The 26,718-nt window shown below is 37.1% G+C and overlaps 1 protein-coding gene across 1 annotated transcript in view; it reads right to left on the bottom strand.

The window, feature by feature from the left end:
• The window catches only part of LOC104401470 (methyl-CpG-binding domain protein 5-like), a 45,150-nt gene that overhangs the window by 4,587 nt on the left and 13,845 nt on the right, over window positions 1-26,718 (bottom strand). The window contains 5 exon segments of the mRNA XM_010009385.1: window positions 3,978-4,051; window positions 9,910-11,118; window positions 12,845-13,056; window positions 14,487-15,188; window positions 15,191-15,499. Of these exon segments, the coding sequence (XP_010007687.1) occupies window positions 3,978-4,051; window positions 9,910-11,118; window positions 12,845-13,056; window positions 14,487-15,188; window positions 15,191-15,499 (2,506 nt within the window).

The following is a 26,718-nucleotide window of genomic DNA, read 5'->3' as shown; positions in this document are numbered from 1 at the left end:
ATTAAAAAAGCTAGAAACCTTACTGAGTATGGTGCAACTTTAAAACTGCAATGTAGTTTAAATTGCAATGTAGTTTAACATTGTAATGTAGTTTAAATCAACCAAAGAAACAGTAAGAAAAACCGAAATAAAAATTTGCATACAAAGCCTGACATGCCCACCTGGGTTTTTGAACTGCTTGGGCTACACTGCTTGCCAAAAAAAATTTAAGTTATGCAACCTGGGCAAGTGAAGGCACCCTTCCATATTATAAATGACAAACAATATTGTTCAGTGGCAACTTAAGTTCCTGTAAAGGTTATATGACTCTGTATCTTAGTAACTGATACCTTAACAGATAATAACAAATATCTTGGTAACTAATAACATTGCTGACTTGTATGTCACCTAGAAGCAGTTTTCAGATGTCAAACTACCTATGTGTGATGTAAAGTTATTTAATCAACATTATGCTCTATTAGCAGCACACACATATTAAAATATCTATAAAATTATTGCTGAGTCTAAACAGCCATTTGAAAGTATTTAAAATACACATGATCATTTGCACTGCGGTCTTAAGACACTGTTGTTATCTTAATTTTACTGTCAACATGATGATCTGCCCCATAGCAAATCAAAGTTTCATAAAAGTCTTGTCACTGAAATACCCATTTACCGGAGACAAAACACTGCGGCTAAAATCTGAGAATTTGGTATCTGATCAACATATGCATCATGCCTCTAGTGACGCAAACCAACGTGCAAACATCACAATTTTTGTCAAATAACATTTGAGAAATGTAGCGACAGTTTGCTCCTCTCATTAAAAAGCAGCACAACATATCTTAGAAAATCTCCCATGGCCAACAGCTTTGAAGAAGGAAAGGGAAGATAAATGTTTTGTCAGAAGCATTCTGTTAATCCTCCTCTTCCTCCCTATTAGGATGCATTAAAGTTTTACCAAACTGTAAAATCAAAATGAAGTCTGAGCATGTTTGGAGTTGAAGCTCCCTCCAATAGTAGACGTATTCCAGACTTCACCTGCAGTTGCTGCCTCTGGGCTTCTCCTGCAGCAATAATGACGTCCGAGTGCACCCGCCTCACCTGACTCTTAATAGTATGGGGCAAGCTGCTACTAGACTAACACCTAGAGAATACAGAGACTTAGACTCTGCCAGGATGGAGACTGAACATGGTGCACATCCAATAGGAGTCACATCAGAGACGTGACTTCAACTCTGAGCCGCTGCCCGAACTTCATTTTGAAATAACTTCGCATGGATGGTAGAGATGGTAATGGTAGGGATGGCAAAGGGCACAATCCTGATAAAAGAGAATCCTGGTGAGGGAAACAGCACACTGAGGAACATGAAACCACAGAAGAAGGAAACATGGTACTGGGTGATAACCCTCGGAAGATGCTTTGTGTGCAGTGTGGCAGGAGAATGCTAGTGAACAGAGGAATCCAGATAACTACAAAACTTGGGAAGAACAAAATTTGGATCAGACAAGGCTTTGATAGGGGAAGATTGGGAAGACAGTCTTCTGGAAACCACAACTGGATAGATGAGGAAGCTTGCTACGTCATGACCTGCTGGAAGCAAGAAGGGACCTGGCTCAAATAGGAATGGAATGGCTGAGAGAAGATGGAGCTGGAAAAGGTCGGGATGGCTCAGTGGTTTGCACTCGAGTGCTTCTTCATACAACCCCCAGAATAAATAGGACAGTTAAGAAGCCACCACTTCTCACCACTTCACTCATCTCCTCCGAGACATCCCCAAGCAAAACATTTTTTTGCTACAGAAAATGCTTTAGATCCTACTACTAGTTGAAGTTATAAAGCTCAACAAGGCTAACACATTGACTATGTTGGTGAAAAGTGCCACAGTGACTTATTTTGTCTGGTGTCTTGTTTATAAACCTAAAAAGCTGACTACACAAACCGCTTCCATTTTAATAACTAGTTTTTATGGTTATATTAAGATTTACAATTCACAAATACTGGATTTGAGGTGCAACTTGAATACCATCCTATTACACCCCTACTGTAACACAACTTTTAGCTTTACAGCTATTTTTAATCTTTAATTTAGTTTTAAGAATTTTATATTTAATATATAGTATCAATATATATTATTGGAGATTGGCCATGCAGTGAAGATTAAAAATTAAAAAATATACTAGGGCTGAGGCAAGAAAATTAGGAATATGAATAATAATCTATACAGTTAAGGAATCTGAATGTCATTTTGAGGACTTGGATGCTAACCCTGCTCTGCCAAACACATGGGACCTGTGCGATGCTAGTTCATGCTCTCTCAGCATGAATTTATCCTGGGTTTCTTTACCTATGTCTTTATAGGTAAAGAAGTATTCAACTTGATGCCAGTACGTGATAGGTATAAGTGCTGAATACTTAGATAGGTAGGAAACAGAAACAGGAGTATTCTGCACGTAGCAATTATATCTAATGCTAAATGTTTTAAAACATCTGGAATTGTGTGTAACAAGAAACCAGAGAGACATATACCAGAAAAAAAGACCATAAAGAGAATAATAATTTTTTCAGATACATTTACAAAAGTACACAGGAAAAAAAGGAAGGGTCCATGAAGAAACACTGAAAACTATGAACCGTGAAATAAGCACAGTTAGAAATATCGAGGAAAAAACTGAAAGGGCTTTAAAGCAACCCTATGGAAGGGGCAAGCATGTGGCCTAGAGTGGCTGGGATATTCAGTACTTCTGGTTTCCACATGGCAAGCAATGGGGCAGCACCAGACATGCTGCTAAAAAAGGCCATTGGATTCAGTGGAATTGCAGACAATCCTTGCAGTCTGCTAAATAAATGAATGCAAATCAGAAGATGGGAGTTCTTCTTAAATTGTACTGTCTATTTCAACTTCAACACCTCTTTAAATCTGTTCCTGGTGTCACCTTACTTGAGTCACGTATTTCACTTCAGGGACATGAGCAAATAACTGGGGAGTTGCCAAAAGCCCTTCTGTGTTCTCACCACACACCCTTAAACTCCAGCAAGTTATTTTAAGGATGATCTTGGAGAAAACAACCACCAACATTGTCTCATGGGCGTAAAAAATACTCCTCTTAAGCACCACATGACACTTAAATAAAATAAAAGCTTACACCTTAAAAGGAATTGAAGACAAATAATTATTTAATTCCTTTAAGCCTATGTTTATTGTGCTAAAGATAAGTACTGAAAGCTGAGTTTAAACCCTCACAGATTCAAAGTAGTATTTTTTCACTGCAACAGTAAATAAGCAGCAGCACCCTAGAACAAATACAATCATAGTACAATTTCTACTTTGCTATCCTTTCATAGCTGTCCAGATTTTTTTGCTCCTGAAGTAAACCATTTTCCTCTTTTTCTCTATGCTGATGCTTCATGTCCTAATACTTACTCTTCCACATTCTTTCTATCCTCCTATATTTGTAAATAAAAGCTAAAAGGCAAGATAAAGCCAAATAGTTCATAAATGCCTGGCACAAAGTATAAGGAAAGCTCTGCACTAAGCCCCTTGTCTGGTTAAATGCAACCAGACTTCACAAATTCTGAAATGCTTCTCAGCAATGGGAAATAAACTGGATTTATCTGAATAAACCTGTGCTCTACCTGCAGCAGCAGCTGTCAGAAGGAAAGGGAAGAGCTAAGAAGGGCAGATCCTGTTAAAAAGCATATTTGGTCAGAATAGTTTTGATATAATAACTTTTTTTGCTGTAAATTAGAAATCCTACACATGAAAGCTCAAACAAGTAGGATGACATTTTACAAAGGCTACTGTAAATATCAAAAGATGCAATAAAAATGCAGGTATCAAAGATCTCAGTTGATTATCATAACCCAGAGAAGGAATTCAGAAAAAGAAATCTTCAGTTTTGCCAATCTACTAAACTCCCCAAAATGAGTGTCTTACGTAGCAAAAGAATTTAATTATTCAATTTCACTAGTAAATAAATGAGCATTTACTTACTTTCTGTTCCTTTTTCTGGCTCGGTTGTAAGCTTCTAGACCTTCTGTTAGTGTCTTCAACTTCTCTGGCTCCACCTGAGTGAAGGTATGAACACCAAACCACATTACCCAGACCTGCAATTATTAAACATTGCTTTTACTTTACTGCTAGACATGCATTATTGTGGAGTCTAATTTTCACTGCATTCATAAGACATGAACCTATCATGTATACACCCAGACATTCATTCACTAAATGAACGCCTGGCTATATACACCCCTTCATACATATAGCATATATTGTAATTTCTCTAGGGGTCCACAGCAATAGAAATAAAAACCCAAAACCATGACACTCATAAAAACAAAACTAAGGAGAATAATGTTTTTAAAACCTTGTTTGTCTTCATATTATTAATATGAACACTGTTGTTGAAGTCTTTTAATGCTGTACTCACATTTTACAAACGCATTTTACACTTCTGAGACCTCCTGGAATGCATTAACATACCAAGCTGCCTAGTGCACACAATACAATTTTTATAGATGCCATCAACAGAAAAGTGTTTCACATCACCTCATATTTCTGGATAAAGTATTTAAGGCCTCCATTTAACAATGCTACTAATGGCACGGTCAAATTCATTCCTATTTCAGAAGAGCCACCCTACCTGCTTAAGTTAAAAGGCTTAAGGCCTTAAAAAAGGGGTGGGCAAGGTGACAAACTTTATTTATGCAGTATGAATCTGTGAGTCTTAACTGGAGCTTGCTTTATCCAGCTGACTCACTGGTCCTGAAAAAGGTCTTCTATATTTTTTTTTTCACTTAAGCAGCACATACTTTAGCAATCTGCTGAGTCAGGAATGAATACAGGCACGTGCTCAACAGGGCTGCTGAGCTAGTATTTAAAGCTCTAACTGGGAGTTTCAGATCCCTTGACATTAACCAGAATGATAACCTTTTAAGCAATCCGTATATAAACTGCTGCATATAATTACTGGCACCACTACATAGGTACCAGTTAGTACCAGTGTAAACACAAGCAAGAAGAAAACAAATTATATCATCTATATGATTTTATCATTTGTGTTCTCAAAATGTTAAGTCCACTTAACTCTGCATTTTATTTTGATTTGGATCAGTCGTTTCTGCTTATAAAAACAAAAAAAGGTATTTAAAACACATCAATGTAAAGAAAATGAACGGATGAATTCCTTTTTCTTTGTCAGTATTGCCACATTTTGCTTGACTTATTTTTTAATCTTTACATAACTTAAACCAGAACTTTATATAGCATTTGTTTCATTATAAAGCACAGCTTATATTTTGACACAAGGAAAATTAATTCTATAAATACAAATTTATTAAGCATGCCTATATACAATCAGAAAAGAGAAACTTAAATGCAAATTCCCTCTAAACCCAGACTTTCTATTATTAAATAATTTATATTCACAATGAAACAGATATTTTAGACGTGACAATGTGAAGTTAATCAGTAAGCAAGTTGTCAAAATCTCTAGAAATAAGGCAAATATAATACTTGTTTAGACCAAATTTTGCATGTCTGAACTTATGCATCTGATAATGAAATTGGGGAATACTGCTGTTCCAGGAACTTACAAAATGAATGTCATTAATGGCGAGATTGGCACATGGGGAGGCAAGATCTCTATTTTCATGAAATAGATTCAATTATGCTGCAGATTGTAACTCTTTTCCCTTAAAGTTGTGTTTACTTTTAATGCAAGACTGCACATACTTGAAATACTTCCTCACCTAATCAGACTTTGGAAAAATACAAATGCATACAAAAGAAATACTGTTTAAAACCTGGGGAGCTTTTATAAGGATAACAGGAGAAGAAACAGCACACAACACTTACAGGATGAGCAAACCGCCTTCAGAAGCTTATGTGTTACATCTCCTACATTAAAACTGTATTAGTGGAGGCAATGTTACTCTGTCTCTGATACACCACAGCTCAAGCCTTCCATTCTACAGCATGTTTGAGAGACAGCTAAAGGATAAACTTTGATTTTTCAAAGTGAACAGAATTAAAGGAGAATTCTGACAGGGTTGGGCTTGTTCAGTCTGGAGAAGAAAAGGCTTCGGGGAGACTCTAGAACAGCTTCTAGTACCTGAAGGGGCTGACAAGAGAGCTGGAGAGGGGCTTTTTACAAGAACATGTAGAGACAGGACAAGGGGAGATGGGATGGCTTTAACTTGTCAGTAGGGGGATTTAGATTAGATATTAGGAAGAAGTTCTTTATCATGAGGGTGATGAAGCACTGGCACAGGATGCCCAGAGAAGCTGTGGCTGCCCCATCCCTGGTAGCATTAAAGGCCAGGTTGGACACAGGGGATTGGAGCAACCTGGTCTAGTGGAAGGTGTCCCTGCCTGTGGCAGGGCGTTGGAACTAGACAAGCTTTAAGGATGCTTCCAATCCAAACCATTCTATGATTCTATAAAAATAACATAATAATCGTGATCCTTTACCTTGGACACTTTACTACATGACTGAGTTGTCATGAATGCTAAATTGGACATTATCCATACCCATAATATATATGTTTACATAAGAAGCAAGCTTTGCGAAGCATTGTATACACCTGCCATTAGATATATGAAAAAGTTCAACGGTAAATATTTTTCTGAAGAGCTAATGCCATGTTTGGGTAACAAGGGACTCAAGTAACAACAAAGAATCAGTATCTTCATCACTGGAAGTCTGTAACAGTAGAGCATTATAACACCTGCTAGCTCTTTTCAAAAGTAGTAGTATCAAATTGCTAACATAACATGGTATTGGAAGCAAGTATAACAGACATATTTGAACTAGCAATACAATAAGCCATTACAATAATAAGTAATACATACAAATGGGATTTTCAGGACACTGATAAATCACACCTATTATTATCTGTAAAACTATAAAAGTTCAGCTTAAAAAAACTAGTTTAACTGATGGGAAGTCATATTGAGAACAATACTAGCCCTGTAAGAACTACTATGAAATACACTAACTGGAAACTACTGCTCATACAAACCCTCTGACTTTCACATTGTTGCTCTCAGAACTTTGTTCTGGTCTAGGTGATTTGATTTGGTCAATAATCTAATTACTTAATGAAATACAAATCCTCCATTTTAGGATGTGTGTGTAGTTTCAGGCTTGCTCCCTTCCTTTTCCAAATTTGTGCTGCTACCACTGCAGTTCTTTTGGGTTCCTCTTTAATTTTCAAATAGCCGAAAAACAAGTGTTCATTAGGAAACAAAGGTGCAATATTCCTCCCTTCTCCTGTGTGGGAAACACCATTCTAGCTGCCCTTCAAACAGAAGCGTTACTACATTTAATACCCAAAGTCTTTTAAATGGAAACAAAAATCAAATTATGTATGATATAAAGTACAGAGAATATACAGAGTACCATGAAATCCCAACAGCATAGCCAAACGGATGTTACAATATAGGAGGTTAACATATGATTATACAAATACTTTGAAAGATGTTTTAAGAAAGCTCCACAGAAAATAGCATTTTCAGAACTGCTGATAGTGACTCCCATCATGAATTGTAACCTTACAGGACTTTTTGAAGCACAGAATTTCTGATGACCATTTGGTTTTCCAGGTTATTTTTTTTTCTGGTTTTCAAGGTTAATTTTTTTTGTTTGGTGTGATATCCTTCCCCCCACATTCTTTTTCTTTCCTTTAGACCAGGCTGCCCAAACATCTGAAGAATGCAGCTGTACAACACATTATGAGAGTGTTTGAACATATGTATAGACTGCCAATGTGCATGGGAATTCCTGCCTATTTTCAACTACAAACAGAACTATTATACAGCATATACACATTTTCACCTCTTTCATATTAATCCCTGTATCCCATCTTTCAACCTCAACTCCTGACTTTCGGAATGATCATTCACTCTGCACTTCTTGGAGAAAAATCAACTTTCTTTTTTTTTTTTTTCCAATTTAAAATTATTATCATTAAACTAAAGGCCTTCTGAAGCAAGAGGCGATTCATTACATGGGACTTCCAGATGAAGAACTTGAAACAGTCTCTCTCGCTGTCTCCACAAGTACTTCGCAGTATTCCATGAGCAGCAATGTATGCATTTCCAGTTTGCTTTCCTGTTGTTTGTGCTTCAGTATACAATAAAATCTGTGCCATGGAATATAGTGTTACACAATGCTTATAGGAGACAGAAAATTAAAGAAGGTGGGTTTGCTCAAAAGCAACTCTACATTCTGGTATCCACAAATTCAGGAATAAACTTAGAAAACTGTCAAGGAACGCAAATGAAAAAAAAATCCACCTCTTTACAAAAAATAAGCTTTTCAAATATATCAGAACAGTCATACACATATGGGTACACAATTTTGTGAAGTTAATACATAAATGCATACTTGGAACATATGTGCAGTGTAATCACTGTTTCTGTAATTCATAAGGGATGGTGATGTTGTATACCTCCTACTTTTTCCAGTTTTGTTTAATCCTTTATATTTTGTGGTCTGTGTCACTTGCCTGTACTTTATAAACTGACTTTTTTGTAAAGGAATGAGCTCTTAAGCATTCAAATACTGCTAGTAAGGTATGTTGAATTCTCCATAAATACTTTTGTTCAGTGTAGTCAGGCTGGAGCTCTTTGAAACCTTTATGGTTATATCAACAGAGAAACTACCTGTAAAGAGAGACTAAAATTCTCTTGAATGAGAGTTGAAACCATACTGGCGAAACATCCCCCTACTTATTTATAGTACCAAATTCATCAAAGACCTGTTGGACTATTTGGGGAAATTACATCTGCACACCAGCCTATCATCAACAACTGTGAACTGCAGTAAGATCAGCAGTGGTTACAACAAAGATACACTAGTTCCAGCCCAAGGAGTTCCTGAGCTATGCACTGGTGGGAGTCAGAGACTGCTGATAAAGAAGCACTTCCCAACATCTTCTTCCATTCTCTTTCCTCCGGGTATCTACTGTTGGCCAGATTTTGGGTAGGAATACTTTGGTATTCCTATCACCATTCCTATCACTATCACCATTCTTATGACGGTTATCGTGCAATGTACTAGGCAGGCGTATGGGGAAAAAAGACATATATGGCTTATTTCTTTGTGTAGGAGGTAGAAAGCTATTTCATTAGATCTCTCCCTTCTGCTTACATGTTTTTAAAATTTACATTTTATAAAGCGACACTTATAAAATATTTCACATCTTCTATATAGAAATATTTCTAATAACTACAAAAATATGTTTTACAAGTAGTAGAGACCAGAATTTGAAATGCTTATCGTAATAACCAATACCTCCTTGATAACTGTAGTTTTGGTACATTCCCCAACAAGCATATGATTTGCCTACCAAATAAAAAACAAAAAACAAAAACCCAACACATTTCAGTACGAACGAGCAAAATGGAATGCTTTCCTTACTATTAAAAGATGGTCAAAACCTCCTTTCAAGGTGAAAATACACATGCATTTCCTCTTAAAGAGCGTATGTGTCAATCAGTAAGCTCTTGCTTATTACAGACTCTTCAATCTGATTAGATCACTTTTCCTTTTTGCAGTTTTCAATGCTTTTAGACATTTCCATATCAGCTTCACTGGACACAGCCAGAAGTTTGACTAAGTACACCATGTAAGTCAAACAATTTTTTGTTAACATTTTTATGTACCAAATCTTTTTTGTGTAAATTACCATAATCAAGCTAAAATAGTCTGATTCATGGCATTGGTGGAAGTTTCTCATTAGATAACTAAGGGAAAAATTCAGTTCTGCAAGCTAGAGTTACGGAAAAAAATCAAAATGTACTACTAAAATAAGAGACAAAGAATAAAGAATGGCCCCAGATAGTTTTGATAAACATTTGTATGGGCATATCTACATGTGTATATAGAAAGATAAATATGTGCATATATATATAAATATACCTTCCCCTCCTCAGCGTTTTGTTGACATGAATTGTGAACCTCTTCTTCTCTTACTAGCTTTCCAGGCCATGAAGTCAGTCCTTTGATTTGGCCCCAGACCAAGTCGCCAACATTAAACGTCCTCGGCCTGTAATGTATCAGCTCATTTGAAGAAGGGGAATCTGGGTTCCTTAGGTCATCTTCACTACTGATGCTTTTAGCATCTGAAGGGCTAGGCACACACCCATTAATGCTTTTGGCATTAAAATCTCCATTGTAATGGATATAGTCTTTAACTAACGAACTTTCCAAGCTATTTGAGGAACTTGGAGATTGCTCTTCCAGAATCAGATCTTGTTTAGAAGTGTTCAGCAACTCCCCAAATCCTCTGTTCTGCTGAGGCCTATTTCCGTTTATGTGTGCACATCGTTCCACAGTGTTCTCCAGTCTTTCCTTAAAACTCATCATAGTTCTTTTGTAATTGTTATACCTGAAATTCTCCTCCAACATTTTATCACTTTGACAGTTTCGCTGTGATAACAGTATCTGATGCTGCTCGCCTTGCAATAACGGAAGTGCGGAGATGTTATTGGGCCTTTCGTGACAAGGACTACTATGGATATGGGTAGAGTGGTCTAGAAACTCATCACATTTCCACCTATTTACCTCACTGACAGGACTTTGCTCCCCTTCCCACTGTTTTTTGGGTGTGTTACAACTTGATGATTTGTAATATTCATACCCATCCCCTTCACTTGAATTTTTACCATGCTCTGAATTCTTCAGTATTCGTGTTCCTCTAGTGCTCCTTATCCTACCTTCATGATCAGAAACGGCAATGTTTCTTCCATGGATTACTGCACTGACAGCACTAGAAAGATTTAACGGGTCACCAATTGAGGCTGTGAAGGCACTCATGGCACTCAAAGCTGGAATGGGACTCATCTGTGTTGTACTGCTAACAGCAGTGGTGATTACTACTTGCATCCCTTTGCTTGCAGCATCTACAACTGCTTTGTAGATTGCATCCACCGATGTATCACCCTGAGCAGCAACATTGAGGTTATCTTTCGCTTGTTGTCCAAGAGATGGTTCAGTTCTTTGCTGCAAATCACAAGATGTTTCTTGGAAAGGAGGAAGCATAGTGTTGGAGCTGTCAGGAACTGGTGCTATTCCCATTTGACTGATCATTCTTTTGTTCAGGACAGCAGCATCTTCCTGCATTCTCACCTGGAAAAAGTAGAGAAAACCACAGAAATTGCTATTCTGCCTAAAGCTACATTTCAACAGTACAACTTGGTTTCATTTTGATAAACAAATGAGGATGGTGGTCAGGGTGACTGTTTGTTACAGAACATAATTTTATTTTAGTTATGCATCAGTTTCGAAGTTCTTACTGAACAAGATGGACAGAAAACAAACAAAAGCTTAATTTAGAAGAAAACAAAAAACCTGGCTCTTAGAATTTGCCTCCTGGATCAAAATAGATGCCTTGCACAAAATGATACAACCTACCATCCGCTGCTAAGACTGCATTATCCTCTCTTTCAGTCTTTTCAGGGATTTTCTCTTCTGATTGAAGTACAGCACCCTGCTTTCTCTCAAGTCCTTAACATCTCCACAAAGGTCGATATTTCTGTTCTCAACTATTCTCTTTCATTCCTTCCCACACCTTAATTTTACTTCTTTCCTCCATACCAACTGCTCTTCCAGGCTCCTTGTATGCTCCTCATTCAATCCCTGAAACATAGGCCATCACTGTACTTTTAGAATTGGCTAATATTTCTGTTTTTTCCCTTTCGGTTATGTGCTTCTCTCGTGGGATCTCTTATTACTTCAGTCCCTTGTAAACCGTGCCTGCACCCCTTTACATTGCAGCTGTGATGTCAGGCACTGCCACTGTAAATTGTAACCTTGAGATTAAAGTAACTGCTTTTTATATTTCTTGTCACATACGTAGGCAGTGAAGACAACGACAATAATAGCACTATAACAAAAATGTACAAAACAAGGGTAAAATACTTCCAAAAGCCCCTTTAAATACTATTTATATCACTGAGAATCTGAAGCAAATATACTGAGACAAAGCCAAAATTCATACAAAACCAGAGAGAATTAATAGGCAGCTAGAGGATTGTGCTTTTGCAATAGCAGTGAAATATCTACACTGAGAAAACAACATGTCTTCTTTTTTTCCTTCTTAAAGGGTAAAAGCACTGTCTGGGACTATCTACATGCTTCTGACTTCAGGTTTTTGAGTTCTGCAGCAACCACAAACATATTGAACAATAATAAATACGTATTTTAACTCTGGTTTTATCAGCTATTTTGGTTGCTATGTTCCTGTCAGTATGCTGGTTTGATAGTTCAACTTGCATTATGAAGAACTGTGTATTTAGGTAAATAGCAGGCAGGTAACATTTCTGCAGAGTTTGTCATTGCACATTCATTCTAACGCCTGTTTTCTTCAGTCTATACAGTCCACATTACAGCTAACTCTTCCCCATTCAGTGGGAATATAAGAGGACTGGTACACACCTATAATAATTTATGAAGTTTCTAATTACTTTAAAATGGTATCAATATTTATTTGTCACCACTGAATTGTTAGAGTGACCTAAACAGGCATTATAATAATTTCTTCAGAATGGAAAATAGTTTTGCTAAAAATACATACTAATTGGCAAGAACATACATAGCATATTTTTTTTTCAATACATGCAGCATAACTCTTTCCAAAGAAACTATATCCAATTTCTAAGGAAGGAGGAATAAAATTTCAGTAACAAATGTTCCCGATTTGTAAAATCCAAAAACTACAGAGAAGGCAAGCAACTGTATATATCATAGTGTCTTAAACACTCAGCAAAAAATAAAAATCTAACTATGGAGCATATAGTTTCACCTACTGAGAGTTGCACATTTGTTTGAAAATTGATTTAATTTTGCTTTCTACCTGGAAGTTTTGGAACAGACATGCCATGGGGTTTGGGTTGTTAGCTGGACCAGGAACTGGGGGCTGGCCTTGAAAGCCCTGCATGTTCTGATACCCCTGGAGAAGGTGCTGTTGCTGCTGATTTGAAGGAAACATCTGATTGTTGTTTAATAGTGACTGAAGATGACTCAGCTGATGGTTATTCAAAGTAGTGTTTATAGATGACATGTCACCTGTAATTCAAACACAGGGAAACGTTAAGTCAGTACAGTTTTCAATAGTCAGGAGGAATTTCCTTGACTCAAATTTTAACTGACAGCTAAACAAATGATTCTGTAAAACAACACTCTCAATCTTCTATGGAATGGTCCTCAAGGCATGTGTCTCCTACTCTTTATTCCTTTTTTTCTTCAGAATTGCTTCTTTTGCATGTCACATCTATCTGGACTCTTTCTAAAGGTTTTTGACATGACTGTCTTTGCCTTTGGAATAGCACACAGCCAAGTATGGCAGAACAAGCTTCTATGACATTTGCTGTCTTGAACTCTTACTCTTGGTTTCCAAAGAGTGACTGCCTCAAACAGTACTGGGGCAGGGGAAGAGAGAGAGAGAGAAAAAAATAAATTAAAAATCTCACTTTATATGAAGATTCTAGTTAAATAAATATCCTGTTAAACCTGACCTTATGAAATAAAACTTAAAAATATATCAATTTATTAATTTTTTCTTTTTTTTTTTAATTAAAAGTGCTTGTTTTTCTTAAAAGTTCCATTTGTAGCATCATTGGTTAGTCAAATGGAAAATGTAAAGCAGGGTTGAGTTCATGATAGCCATTTAGTAGGTAAGTATGAGGTATTAAGTTAAAATACTCATCAGCTCTTTGCCACTATTTAATTCCTTCTACTCGTCTATTTATTAAATAGCATACACCAAACAACAGAGGAGTACTAACTATATTACATATTCTTGGTAAAATCAAGATCCAGAAGAAAAAAAATTGTATTTAAGGGCTTTCTAATCACTTGTGTTGGGACGCAGGTGTGTTTCAAGTAAGATACCCTGGGTTTTTAAAGTACAAGCTAAAGCGAAAAAAACCACCCAGAAATGAGAAAATCTAAACACACAATAAAGGGCTTGAAGGGCAACATTCCTCTTTGAACTTGCGTGAGGACCTACTTCAAGTGCTTTAAGGATTACTTTGCAAGGGAGCGTGCTTGTGGTTTTGGCACTTTTGATTCATTTGGAGGAAAGCACTTGGCCATTTTTCATCTACTGCACAGCTACTCGTACTAACCCTGTGATGCCACATGCACTTGAAATGAAACACTGCATCCCAGAGATGCACCTGTGCTTTTACTACTTGAAAAATGAAGCAAGTCCAATTGCTTGCAGAATTTTAAGGTCTAGGTGGCATCAGAATTAAGAATGGAATATAAAATAATTTCCAAAACCAGTATTAAAATTTACTTAATTAAATCAGAATGTATTTTAAATTTCTTACATTTCTCTCCATAGAAATAAACAAGCTGTAACATACAAAAACCTTAAAAAAAGAAGTATGATAAAGTGGAGGCTTTAAAAATAGAAACTAGAATCCAAAATTCCCCCTCCCCAACCCTCTTTTTTTTTTTTCCTTTTATATCTGTGAAAAAATTGAACTTACCAAGCAGACCTGTCCCCAGTAGAGGGTTAAGTAGCTGTGGCACCACAGAGTTATTGTTGAGTTTAGCTGGACCAGATGTATTCCCAGCATTATTAGATATGTTCAGCAATGTTTCTGCCATTGACACCACTGCTGTCCCACCACCCAGGGTTGAGACAGACAGTGCTGCCACTGCTGATGATGTAGTGGTTGTGGTAGTGGTTGCCTGGGAGGAGGTGGCTATGGAAACCTCTGGATGATTAGCAGTGTTGCCCGATGCAGAGTTCAGGACACCTCCCACCAGCTGGGGATTCAAGGCCATTAGCGCTGAGGCCCCAGAGACAGCTGGGAGGAGCAGGGGGTTAGAAGTAGTGTCAGTGCCTGAAAAGCTTGGTATGGGGTTGCCCAGGGGGTTGGTTAAAAGGGTCTCCACCCTGTTGCTTTCTGACTGATTGCTTGGCAAATGGTCAGGTGGGGCTGTCATCTGTGTTACTGAGGGTAAAGGGTTATTTTGCTGTTGCAACAAATCTGAGATGGTCAAATTGAAAGATGGTAGGGGAAGCATGGCAGCTGCTTGGGCTTGGTTCTGAAGGAGGGTTGCTAGAAGCTGAAAATGAACAGGTTGTAATACCTGCCCATCCACATCACTGGAGAGAAAAGCTAAAGCAGCATTTACATTTGGGTTGAGAAAACCTAAAGGGTTGAGGGTGACCTCGGACTTGCTTGAAGTATATTTAATAGATTCTGGTTTAGGAGATGTTGCTGATTCACTGGCAAAGAGATAGGCAGAGAATTGAGGAGGTTTTGATTCAAAGAATGTGGAAGATTGTTGTTTGAAGAGCTGTTCTGCGGAAAATGAAGTGAGTGTTCGTGGCCAGCAAAAGGGAAATCGCTCCCAATGGGCAACTGGCTCTGAAGTGGATTTCCAGCTGCAGTAGTGACTATAACACCATCCTGAAGCACAGATGTTGTCTTTGTGATGGCAGGTTGGCTGGTGCCAGCTATGGCTATTGATGATGACGGTCCTGAACCCCCTGCAAACACAAAAGAACAGAACTATTAATAGCACACTGCCTGCTGGGAGACAATCATCAAGGTTTTAAAGTAACTAGATTAATCCAGAAATTAACATTTGATACCCATGCAGAGGAAAGAAAATGTATGCAGCATCCAGACTTTAGTAGTTTCAAAATATGAATTAATCTGCCATCAGCTACTTCAGATACTACATGCTGTGCCACATCTCATTGGAAACTAACCATATACTTGTACTTCCCTTAAATTTCTTTGAGTGTGATATAACAGGAATTAATTCTTCACATATTTTGATTAGCACAAACCTAAAAGCAACCATAACTTGTTATAGCTAGCTGTGTACCAGTATGAAATTAACTACTAGGAAAAAGGCTAAATGGGAGACAGGAATGATGCTGGGTGAAAGTCTGTGAGTACATGATTCCTTGCTCATGGCAGGGTGGTTGGACCTAGATGATCTTTAAGGATCCCTCCAACCCAAACCATTCTATTATTCTATAATTCTATGATCTAAATGTAGATGTGAACCATACGTTCTTCTATTTCCAGCACTATTCCATTAATGGTGTTTTGAAGAATTATTATTTAAAGCATTATTTTGGACTCCTGAAGAAAAAAATACAATGATGCTGATTACATGTCATAATGATGCCCATGATAAAATTTCAAGAGAGAAATACATTATGGTCAACACATTCAACACCCCCCACTACCCAACAATTTATGAAGAAGAAAATGTAAATTGGAGTGGTCTAGTCATATCCATCACTTGGCATGAAAAGAAAGACCAGCTGGATAAATTTATTATGAGGGGGTTGCACAGAAAGGAGTGAGAGAATAATAAAGTTGATTTGGGTATCTTTATATCCCTTTACCAAAGTTGAAATGTAAAATAAATTATTCTGTGTCTTTTACTTAAGGCAAGAGTCTTGAATTGACGGTGGTCATACATAAAAAACATGTGAGAGGAGACTAGGAGAATTAAAGCAAGGGTGATTGCCTTGAACTACACCTTTCTACTTTATTTATTGAAATTCATAAGAGAACATTTGAATATTAAAATTATATAACACATACCTAAAAACCTACGTAATTATAAATGTATTTAACTATGGTTTTGACACAATAAAATAATTTTCCATTCTCAACTGCCCTGCAAATATAGCTCATATGACAGAGATGAGAAGGTACTGATTATCAGAAAGCATCAATTATCATATTTCTAAACAAATACTATTTGGAAAGTGATATTAACTACACTGTTAACTGGTAAGAAGAGAATCAAATCTCTACATCACTTACAATTTAAAATACCATTTTTCAAATACTTTAATGTTATGACAACTCAAAAAGGTATATAGAATCATAGACTAGTTTGGGTTGAAAGGGACCTTCAAAGGCCATCTAGTCCAACCGCCCTGCAACGAGTTGCCCAGAAATTACTCAAGACTGAGTTGAAGATAAGTAATGGCAAACCTCTGGATGCAGGTGAATGAAAACCACAGCTATGGCAAGTGAGTTTGTTTTCTGCCAGCATACCTGAACTGCTGGTCACCTTCAGCAAGAAGCCTCTGGAAATGTCTCCAAAATGGAACATAACAGAAAAATAGAAAGATTCTCTCAAGCGCATGTTTACACATCAAGCTGTAGGCAACCAAGTCAGGCTTGTAAAGTATCAGTATGTTACAGAACCCACAGCGATACACATTAACTATTGGGCACTGTTGGTAGAAGAGAGCAAGGCAGTGGGTCAAAAACCTTTCTGCTCACAGAAAAAAAAAATTATGAAAAGTCCCAAAGAGCAAACTACAGATTGAAGAAACACCAGTACAAACTCATTCCTACATGGTTTTAGCAGAAGAATCAGCTGTACCACTCAAATGATACAAGATGGATGCCTACCATAGTTAAAAATACCTAGTACTTCTTGAATGATGTTGGTAAGAATTGCTCACTGAACCATAACTCTGTCACTGCACTGTAAGACACACTTAAGGTTAGTCTCTCTAGTTGTCACCTAGTTTAAGACAGACTACGTAATACCTTACTTGGTATCTTTAGATGGCTATTCCTCTCTTGTAAATGGCCTTCCACATAAAAACTTACTGTCACATGGATAAAAATAGGCTGCCATCAACTTAGCAGAAAAAGTCTGAGATATTGGACTTTATAAGCCATAAGTTCATTCAAGGCAGTATATTTTTGGAAACTCTTTACTCCTGCAATAGGGGGAAGACAGATATACAAGCTATTTCCTTGGTGGCTAGGAAAGGCTTCCCTCACCAGCAGAAATCACATTCAATGTGTTAAGCAGCACATGGATAGATTTTTAATTCAGGGATGAGGAAACTATTCTATATATAGAGCTCTCATGGATATAAAATCTAATTTTGGTATTTTCCAGTGGACCTAATCTCTGTTTCTTATTTATTTATAATCCTATTTTCCTTTCCACTCAGGTAAATGACTACATGGAAGAGTATGTGGTGTGAAGGAAATCTCAAACTTGTAAAATTCTTGCCATGTTTTTGTCAAACACTGCTCTATCTTCTAACCCCCATCAAACACCACTTCTGGAGATCTAACCTGAGACATCTAGAGTGCATTCAACGCTTGCTCTTTCCCCAGATTAATTAGGCTATTAACTGCTACTGAAGAAAAAAAAAATAAAAAAGAATCTTGATGGATTCTGAGCACAGGGAAGAAAATGTGTTATTTCTGAATCCAGACTTGAGAAGTCAGGGAGTTGAAGAGCCAATGAGCAGCCTGACTTTGGCAGAAAAAGAAAACACAAATACCCCCAAGCTTCTGTAAAACCTGCCTGATAGAAAGACACGGTAGGAAACGGTCTAAAGAGTCCTGAATTGGACAGCAGCTAATACAATATTTACAACTGCATTCTGGGACAAACCTATCACCAGCAACAGACTGAATTGCAAGAATATGATTTCTGGATCTCTTCCAAAATGCCATCTCCAACAAGTCAATATTCCAGATGAAGAAAAGCATGCACACCCATTCTCATTAAAATATAGTGCTGCTAGACATCTTTTGAATGTTTGGCCCCAATTCAAAAGACAAAACCTGAATTATTTTTCTGCTTTATAAAACATGCATAATTTTCGTAATTGTGACTGATAGTGCCGCATCAACAAAGTACAGAAGGCCATCTTCTTCTGGCAGGGCCACAAGAGCCTTTGGAGAGCCCTCTGAGCTGTCCTTCCCCAGTTTTAAAACAAAATATCCAAGATCCTGGATGAACATGAGCAGTCACATCTTTCTGACTCATGAGGAGACCACGTGCAATGAGAAAAAAGTGATGCCCAGCATCGGCAGCGTGAAGATGTGAAGAGTTCTCTTGAAACAGCATGGAAAAATGTACCATGCCTCACCAAAGCAAAGGTATAAGCCACACTGTGAATATAAAAGAGAAGTCCTAACAACAGGGCTGTCCTTTGAAACCAGGCAGTAGAACAAAAGAACAGCAGTGGTGACCTGGAACCAACTCCGGATGTCCTTTGAGGTGTGCCTTTTATTCAGAGTGGTATCTAGACCCATTCATTGCATTTACTAGAATTTTCAAAGACTGCAGGATGACAGTGGAAACCAGATGGTGGATGTCAGCTGAAAAAAATCCCCACGCAAACAAGCTGTCTTGGCCAGTAGTGCTGTAAGGAAAACAGGACTGCAATCCTGACCACTTGCATTTCCTTCAGGCTTGGAGAAGGATGACAGCCAGAAGAAAAGATGCACTACAGCACCAAAGAGTTTCAACAGTGTACTAGCTCACCCAAAACTCCCATATGAAATGGTTCATTATTATGGTATCCAGGCTCCAAGATGACAGTTTTGATGAGAATGGTGAATAAGAGTTGAAAGCTAAAAGGAAATTACAAGTTTGATTCCAAGTTTTATAAAAACATGGTATTTTAAACCCTGGAAACCCAAGGCATCATACATGCTAGCTCAGTAAACAACAGTCCTTAATCATCAGAAGCTCCTAAAAGTAATGCGAAAAAAAAATGAAGGAGTTGGACTAAAAGCCATAAAAGCCTGCTTCCAGCTCCTGCAGACAGACATGTCTGCCAAAAGTGCCTTTGCCAGTCGTTGAGAAAAAGGAACTATCTTCGTAACAGAGTGAGAAGAAGAAATATCCAGAATGCTGAAAAAGTAGTTCTGTTGTTCTTCTAGAGGTTCAACTAAATGTTTTGGGAGTAGATAAATGAAAATTGAATAGGATACACAGTTTTAAAAGTTGGGGGCTATAGTATTTTATTTATTTTTGTTTTGTTTTCTTCTGAAAGCAAGCTTCTTCCCCTGTGTGGATTTTATGTGTCCCTTTTTTTTTCTAATTATTCCTTTACAGGTATTCTTAAGCAGATGCAACAAAATAATGGATGTTATGAAATCAGTTTGTGTTCAAGTAGATTCATTCTCTCTGCTCAGTTAAAATAAAGAAATCAGAGTGCAAGATATTTATCATTAATATCTCAAGCATTGTCCTACCACGAAAAGACAGGAACACATATGTACACATACGCTATTGGGATGGTAGGATATAGCCCAGGTCTTTAAACAGCATTAAGATTTGAACAATATGAAGACTGGTACAGCAAGCTTCAATGGCTGTCCTCAGAAAGAGAAGCTGGGTATGAGCTACTGATTTCAAACTAAACAAAGAGACAAAAACAATGTATCATTTCTGCAGTGTAAGAAGAACTGTGTCTGCATAAAACCAGACAGGGACAATAACGACTTTGTATATTGTGGATAATGCTCAACTTCCTCATAAACCAAACAATTTAAATCAAACCTCTGTAGTTTTCAAAGATGCTAAAGGTATTTCTACCAAATCAAGGAACATTAACAATATATGTATTTTCCTAAAAATGTGCAGTTGAATTATATCAATTAGAAAATGATAAAGCAAATAATGTTTTATAATGCTTTTCTCTATAAGGAACTATACATCATGTATTCCAGTATTTCAGTAGTCTCAACAGTACATTGCTGGAATTTGTAGAATAAAAATAACTGATAAAACAGATTTATTAAGAACTCAGGAAACTAAAAGTGCAGGACTTGCTCATTAGCCACTTGAGAACAAATAAATCTTATAGATAGCCCTTTCTAAATTCTTACTTTCCTGCATATTCAATAAAAATGCAGCTAGCTCTATTTTATATTTGGTATTTTCTTCATTGTTTTTTTAATTTAGAACATTTCAACTCTTTGAAGCCTGTGTCAGAAACTCACGTTTAATTCCCTGGTCATGTAATGAGCTTCTTGGTAAACCCTCCACCACTTCCATCCTCTCGTGGGATGAAACTCAGTAGCTCTTGCAGAAGAAATATGCATGATCCTTTCAAAAAGATCCAGCAAGAGTGAAGAGAGAAAAGTTTTACTGCATGCCTTACCCCTGAAATTATGAAGGTGCGAAAGCACAAAAGATCACTTAGGCATTGTGATTACTACTGTAACTCAAACGGCTTGTGCAACTTCTGCTGCACAGGGTCACCAATCTAAGCATGAGGCCTCCAGAAGCTGCTGCAATACTACTATGAAATAAAAATATCGACGTAGAGATCCAAACATAGTTTGCATCAGTGGCAGTATTGTTAAATTAATGATTTTGAGATGCTTAACTTGTACAGAAATCGCTGATGGAAATGATATAACCTCACATTCCTTAAAAATTTGAGACAACATGATCTTGCTTTAACTACATATTCCATCAGTTACCTATAAACTTAGAACTAAGATCTGCACATTTTTATAATTATATTCTCCCTTTTCATTATAGAATGGAAAACATTTAAGATATTTATCTAGTATCACCTTTATTACAGTGCTTTCAATTCCAAAGAAACCATAATTCAGCAGTTAATGGCAAACTACTGCCGGTTGTTGCCTTTATCGAGATCGCGCGCTCTTGACACAACAGAGAAATCACAAACAGTGGACCAATAAATAAAACATCCTTCTCAGCCCAGGAGAGCCAGTTAAAAATGTGAGCTCCCCTCATATACAACACATTGTCTGCACAAAATGTGCTCTTCTGTGAAACAGATTTAACTGTCCCTCCATAATACCACACTTTCGGCTGTAGCAGCTGAGCGTATTACTATGACTACCAGTGGCATAACGCTGCATGATCATGGGTTTGTCTTACAACAAAACAGCTGTAATGTTGGCCCCATTCTTAATAGGATTTTTCAAACTCTTGCTTTCATAGATTATTTTAAGGATGAAAATCGCAATGCATAACATGCAGTCACTGCGTCTTCTGAAAAGTGGCTTAGCCATGAATGACTCTTAAAAATTTGGGGGGAAGGGCAAAAAGCCCAAAGCAGTTTCTAGGACAACAGAAATCCTTAAATTAGGGTTTTTTTTGTTTTGTTTTGGTTTTTTGATTATTTTTTTTAAATACATCTGACAGTTTCAGTCTTGGCTCTTTCTCCTTGCCCCTGTCTCTTCTGACTTCTGCATTTTATCATCACTGCTGTTTTTAAAATGACTTTGGGGAAACTATTCTGATGTGCCTAGCTATTAACAGAAAACAGAAGCAGTCTTCTAGTAAAAAACTGTCAAGACAACAGCATACAAATGAAGAAGTGTTAGCACTTAGTCTGATCTCATTCTGTATCATTCCCCCATTCACAGTTGTGGGGGATGCATTGCAGATGAGGTAAACCACTGCATTGCAAATTTCTATAAAACTAAAAATGCAATAAAAGGCATTATTTCTTTCAATAGTCCCCACTCCACCCTCTACTAATTTCTGGAGTTGCCCACTGGTTCTGCTTAAGAAATTTTCAGAAGATGGTGAGGGCTAAATATGTATGGGAAATCACATGTAATTCAGGGTGGTTTTTTTCCCACAATAATATCTTTAATAAAATAAGACTCATCTTTCTGTATTTTTTTTTTCCAAATCCTTTACCTTTTATTAATACAAATTCCTAGATAAATGCATGGCAGTGAAAACACTAACCAGATAAGAGCCTGTTTAACTAAAAGACTGTGAGTTACAGGCAAATTCAAATTATAAGGAACAAAACAAGAAAACCCCAAGCTGTGTGTCTAAGCAAGCAGTGTGTTTGGTAAGCAGAGCTCAACTGAGCTCTGGTATTTATCTGAGACGTAATACCACTGTGATTCCAAAACTAGGCACGGCTGTACCTGAAGGGCCCCAAGCAGCAGCTGAATTCAAAGCATGGCTAATAACACACTGATGGTATCAAGTTCAAAGACAAGGATGAAGGATGTATTAGCAGTGTTCTACCTAACTGATGTGGGAGAAGCAGTACGTGATCCCAGCATAACCCTTGACAAGCAAGTGCTCAGGTAGTATCACCATTTCTGATCTTCACCCACCAGAACTCAACCAGAATAAATAAATGAACCCTGCATTTCCTTTTTGCATTTCTGCTAAAATTAGGAAGTTACTCATTTCAGCTCCCTGTACTAAACAATTGACTTAATTAAGTAGAGAATAAGCTGATGCCCAAGTTCTTCCAATTTGCTAGCATTTACTAACAATAAACATTCGTACATAGAGGTAATTTGAAAAGCAAAACCTATTCTACTTCCAAAGATTTCCTCTATTGTAAACCTCACGGTAGCAAGTATGTTTACAGTGACTGTATAGAAGTCTATCACCGTTAACAATTAAGTTTTATCTAATACAATTGCTGATGCCTACTAAGTCAGTAATTCCTTTATGCTCAGAGAATGAGAGTGCTTTTGTGCATGAATCTTCTATCAAGAATTAACAAGAGCAAATAAAAGAGAATATTCATTTCAACGGCAGGGTAGGGAGCAGACCTGATCTACCATACATGTCTCATACCCGGAAACCTTATTCTTCATTAAGAACATTTTCCCCATTCTTCACAACTCTCATTTGAACTGAAAAATACTAACTTTTTTCCTCCCCAAAATAATAAGGGAAAATAGCGTAGAATGTTGAAAAGTAGTTCCAAATTTAAATAACAGTGGTTCTTTATAATCTGTCTCTCCTCCCTCACCCTCTGTACATTTATATAGATGCTGAAACCCAAAATCAATAGAAAATTTCAACTGGATTTATAATTAGAAGAGTAGCTGGTTGGCATCCTGACTAGGGGTTATTTCAATTTAATAAGAAACTTTTCTCAGACATAACAAGCCCCATGAAGGATGCCAGCCAGATACCCTTTGGAATTTAAAGTCAAAAAGTTCTACTGACTTAGTAATTCTATCATATATAAAAGTAATTCTGGGAAGCAAATCCAGAGACTCATGTACTAGAATATGCCACTTTGTAATGTGATATATTTTAAAATACTCCATTGTCTTTGACACATAGGAAAGACCATTTTTCGAGAAGTGTGGGTCTATGTTATGTTGAAACCTACCACTACATCCAGTAGTACATTTAATGTTTTTTTCATCTAACACTTGATGCTTTAGGTTCTTCACATCATCAAAATATGGACACAACTGCAGCATCATTCCTTTCCAACTAAAGCAATTACATTCACAGCTCTCCTAGAAAGTCAGGGAGAATACTTATCTGAAACTACAAAGCAAAACAGGTTCACAAAATCTGAAGCAATACTTTCCATCAGTATTTTTCACCTAGATTAAGGACGAATCCTTAAATTAGACTAAAGCAATTCGCTCCTCTGTTGCTTTGTGCTACAGGCAAAAAGCAGGAGGAAACAAAGTATTACGAACGGCAGAGACTTGAACCCTCGCCCTGTCATGCTGCTGAAGAAGAAAAACCCCAAAGATTTCTGATTTAAAAAAAAATTTCTCCAAGATGTTAATTGATTATCAACAAGACTGTCGCTGATTCTGCAGGAAGACAATCACCGACAGCTCCAGTATGACTAACTCTAGCCAACTGTCAGTTTGAAGAAAAGAGTATTTAATGAGTCCTTCATCTTACACTGGGATTAAATCCTGATAATGAAGTTACATGACAATGTTTAACACAGAAGTGTAAGTACTCTGAGCAGCGAGTGTGAAAGCAGCGCTGTTCAGCATGCCACCCAAAGGCGAGTACAGGAGGGCAGCAAGAGGGGAACTGAGCTGACGCTAAGGTCAGAAGCAACCACCATCCTCATTCAGAACAGTCCTATCAGCACCTGGGTTGTGAAGTTTCTTTAAGACTCCTCCTGTTCATTTACTCAGCATGTCCTCTGCTAGCATGTTCCAACATTTACTATTCTCTCAAAAAGAAAACTACTTCTTTGATGCTGAATGTGCTACCTTTCAGCCACTGGGTTGATCCTTTTATGTTTCCATGGATCCACCCAGCTTCTTCTTTTACTTCTTTTTTTGTTTTTGCATCATCACTGATTTGACAGTTTGCATTAAGTCTATTAAATTAAAGCCTCCTAAAAAACTTCTCTGAGTCACTGTTTTCCAAGGCAATGTTCCATTCCCAATTATATCACACTGTACTTGGCTGTATGAAAATAAATCCTGTTTGAGTGGGATATAAGCTCCTCACTGATTGGTATTAGTCCTGTGCGCTCCTCCCTAATTATATTTTACTCTATTCTATATTTCACCAGTAAAAACTGCTATTCTGAGCCTGTGGAAGAGACATAGACTTTGTTTGCCAAATCTGCCCTTTATTTGTCACTATTAAACTCTTAGATCTAGAGTTCCTCATATTTCTGATGTTCTGATAATTGAGACAACTTAACATCTTTATTTCTATCAGCTATGGGTATTACATTAGTTCCCTTGATTTCCCTTATCAGCTGTATACAGCTTTTACTCCCAAATATTTTTCACTCATTTTCATCTACCCCATTATTTATGCATGTTGCATTCTTAGCAGGATTTGCTTGTTGAATGTTCAACACACAGAGATTTTCTCCACTGTGAACTTCAGGACTAATGGCATATGTTAACAACAAGAAAAATATAAATTAACCCAGACTACAATAAAATACATCACACAGTGATGCAGTCCTGTTTTACAAACAGAAAAGACAAATCCAAAGAGAGGCAAAGTGGCTTAATGAGTAAATCTTAAAACTGCCAAACTGGATTCTACCTTCAGCGTGTATGAAAAAATCTGACGACTTGATTAATGAGGAATACAGTGTCAAAGGTTAACAGAAGATTTAACATCAAGTATTAGAAAAAAAATGAGCCTAGAACCCAGTCTCCTGCCAGAAAATGGACTCTTCAAAGGAACAGCCCTAAACAGTATACACAGACCTGCTCCTAGCTCTTCCGTAAGACAGCTGTTATTAAACAGTGTTTGCAACCCAAATACAACTGAGAGACTGACATTGTTAATAAAAATTAATTGCTCATAACCAGTTTTCAAGGGCTCAAACTCAGAAAACCTCAAAAGCTTTTACTGCATAAACAGAATTTTTTATTTTTGTATTATTCATTTATAATATATTTTGCACTCATACTGAAAATTACCTGGAAACTAAAGATATTATCTATGGAAGAAGAAAACAAAACCTAGAATAATAAAACTTGGTCCATGTGGTTAAAAAATAATTAAATGCTTAGGCAATAACCAGCTATCTAATTGCGGTGATTCTCAGTATTTTTTCTCTCAGGAACTATTTTCTGATTAGTAGCTATTCTGAATGCTGGCACAGAAACAGAAAACAGATTTAGCAATTAAAATGCTTAAAAACAAAAAAAAAGAAAAGAAAAGAAAAAAAAAGACATAAACTCAAATATGAACACAAGAGTTTCCTGCAGACATCTTATTCGGCTCAACTGCTCTTAAAAGCATGCTTCACATGGCATGTTTGACACTGCTCAGCTCCATCCACCCAAATTAACAACTCTCTATGTCAGAATAATTAGTTATATACCTCTTAATAGCTTTGTCGACAGAACTGAATGTGGAGTGCTAACTGCCTGCTTTTCAAAGGTTACTATTAATGCAAAATACTCAACATTTCACACTTGTTTCATGGAAAAAATGCTTCCATTCTCCTGCAAACACAACAAAATATCCATATCTGGATTTTCACGGGCTACGGATGAGATTTAAATCTTATGCCTGAGCACCGTGCTGCTGCAATGACTTGGGCAGGAGGCTGGATGAAGGTTTAGGCACAGGTTCAGGATCTTGCCCTGGGTGTAACATAATGATAACAGCATCTAAAATTTCATCTTAAAGAGGTCTCTAGGCTCTTAGTAAAATAATTAAATGCAAGTTGTGCACATTTTGAAAGCATCA

The sequence above is a fragment of the Nestor notabilis genome, unplaced genomic scaffold, assembly GCF_000696875.1.
Source record: "Nestor notabilis isolate BGI_N333 unplaced genomic scaffold, ASM69687v1 scaffold4952, whole genome shotgun sequence".
In the NCBI taxonomy this organism is placed as follows: domain Eukaryota; kingdom Metazoa; phylum Chordata; class Aves; order Psittaciformes; family Psittacidae; genus Nestor; species Nestor notabilis.
This window is presented reverse-complemented; position numbering and strand designations above follow the sequence as displayed.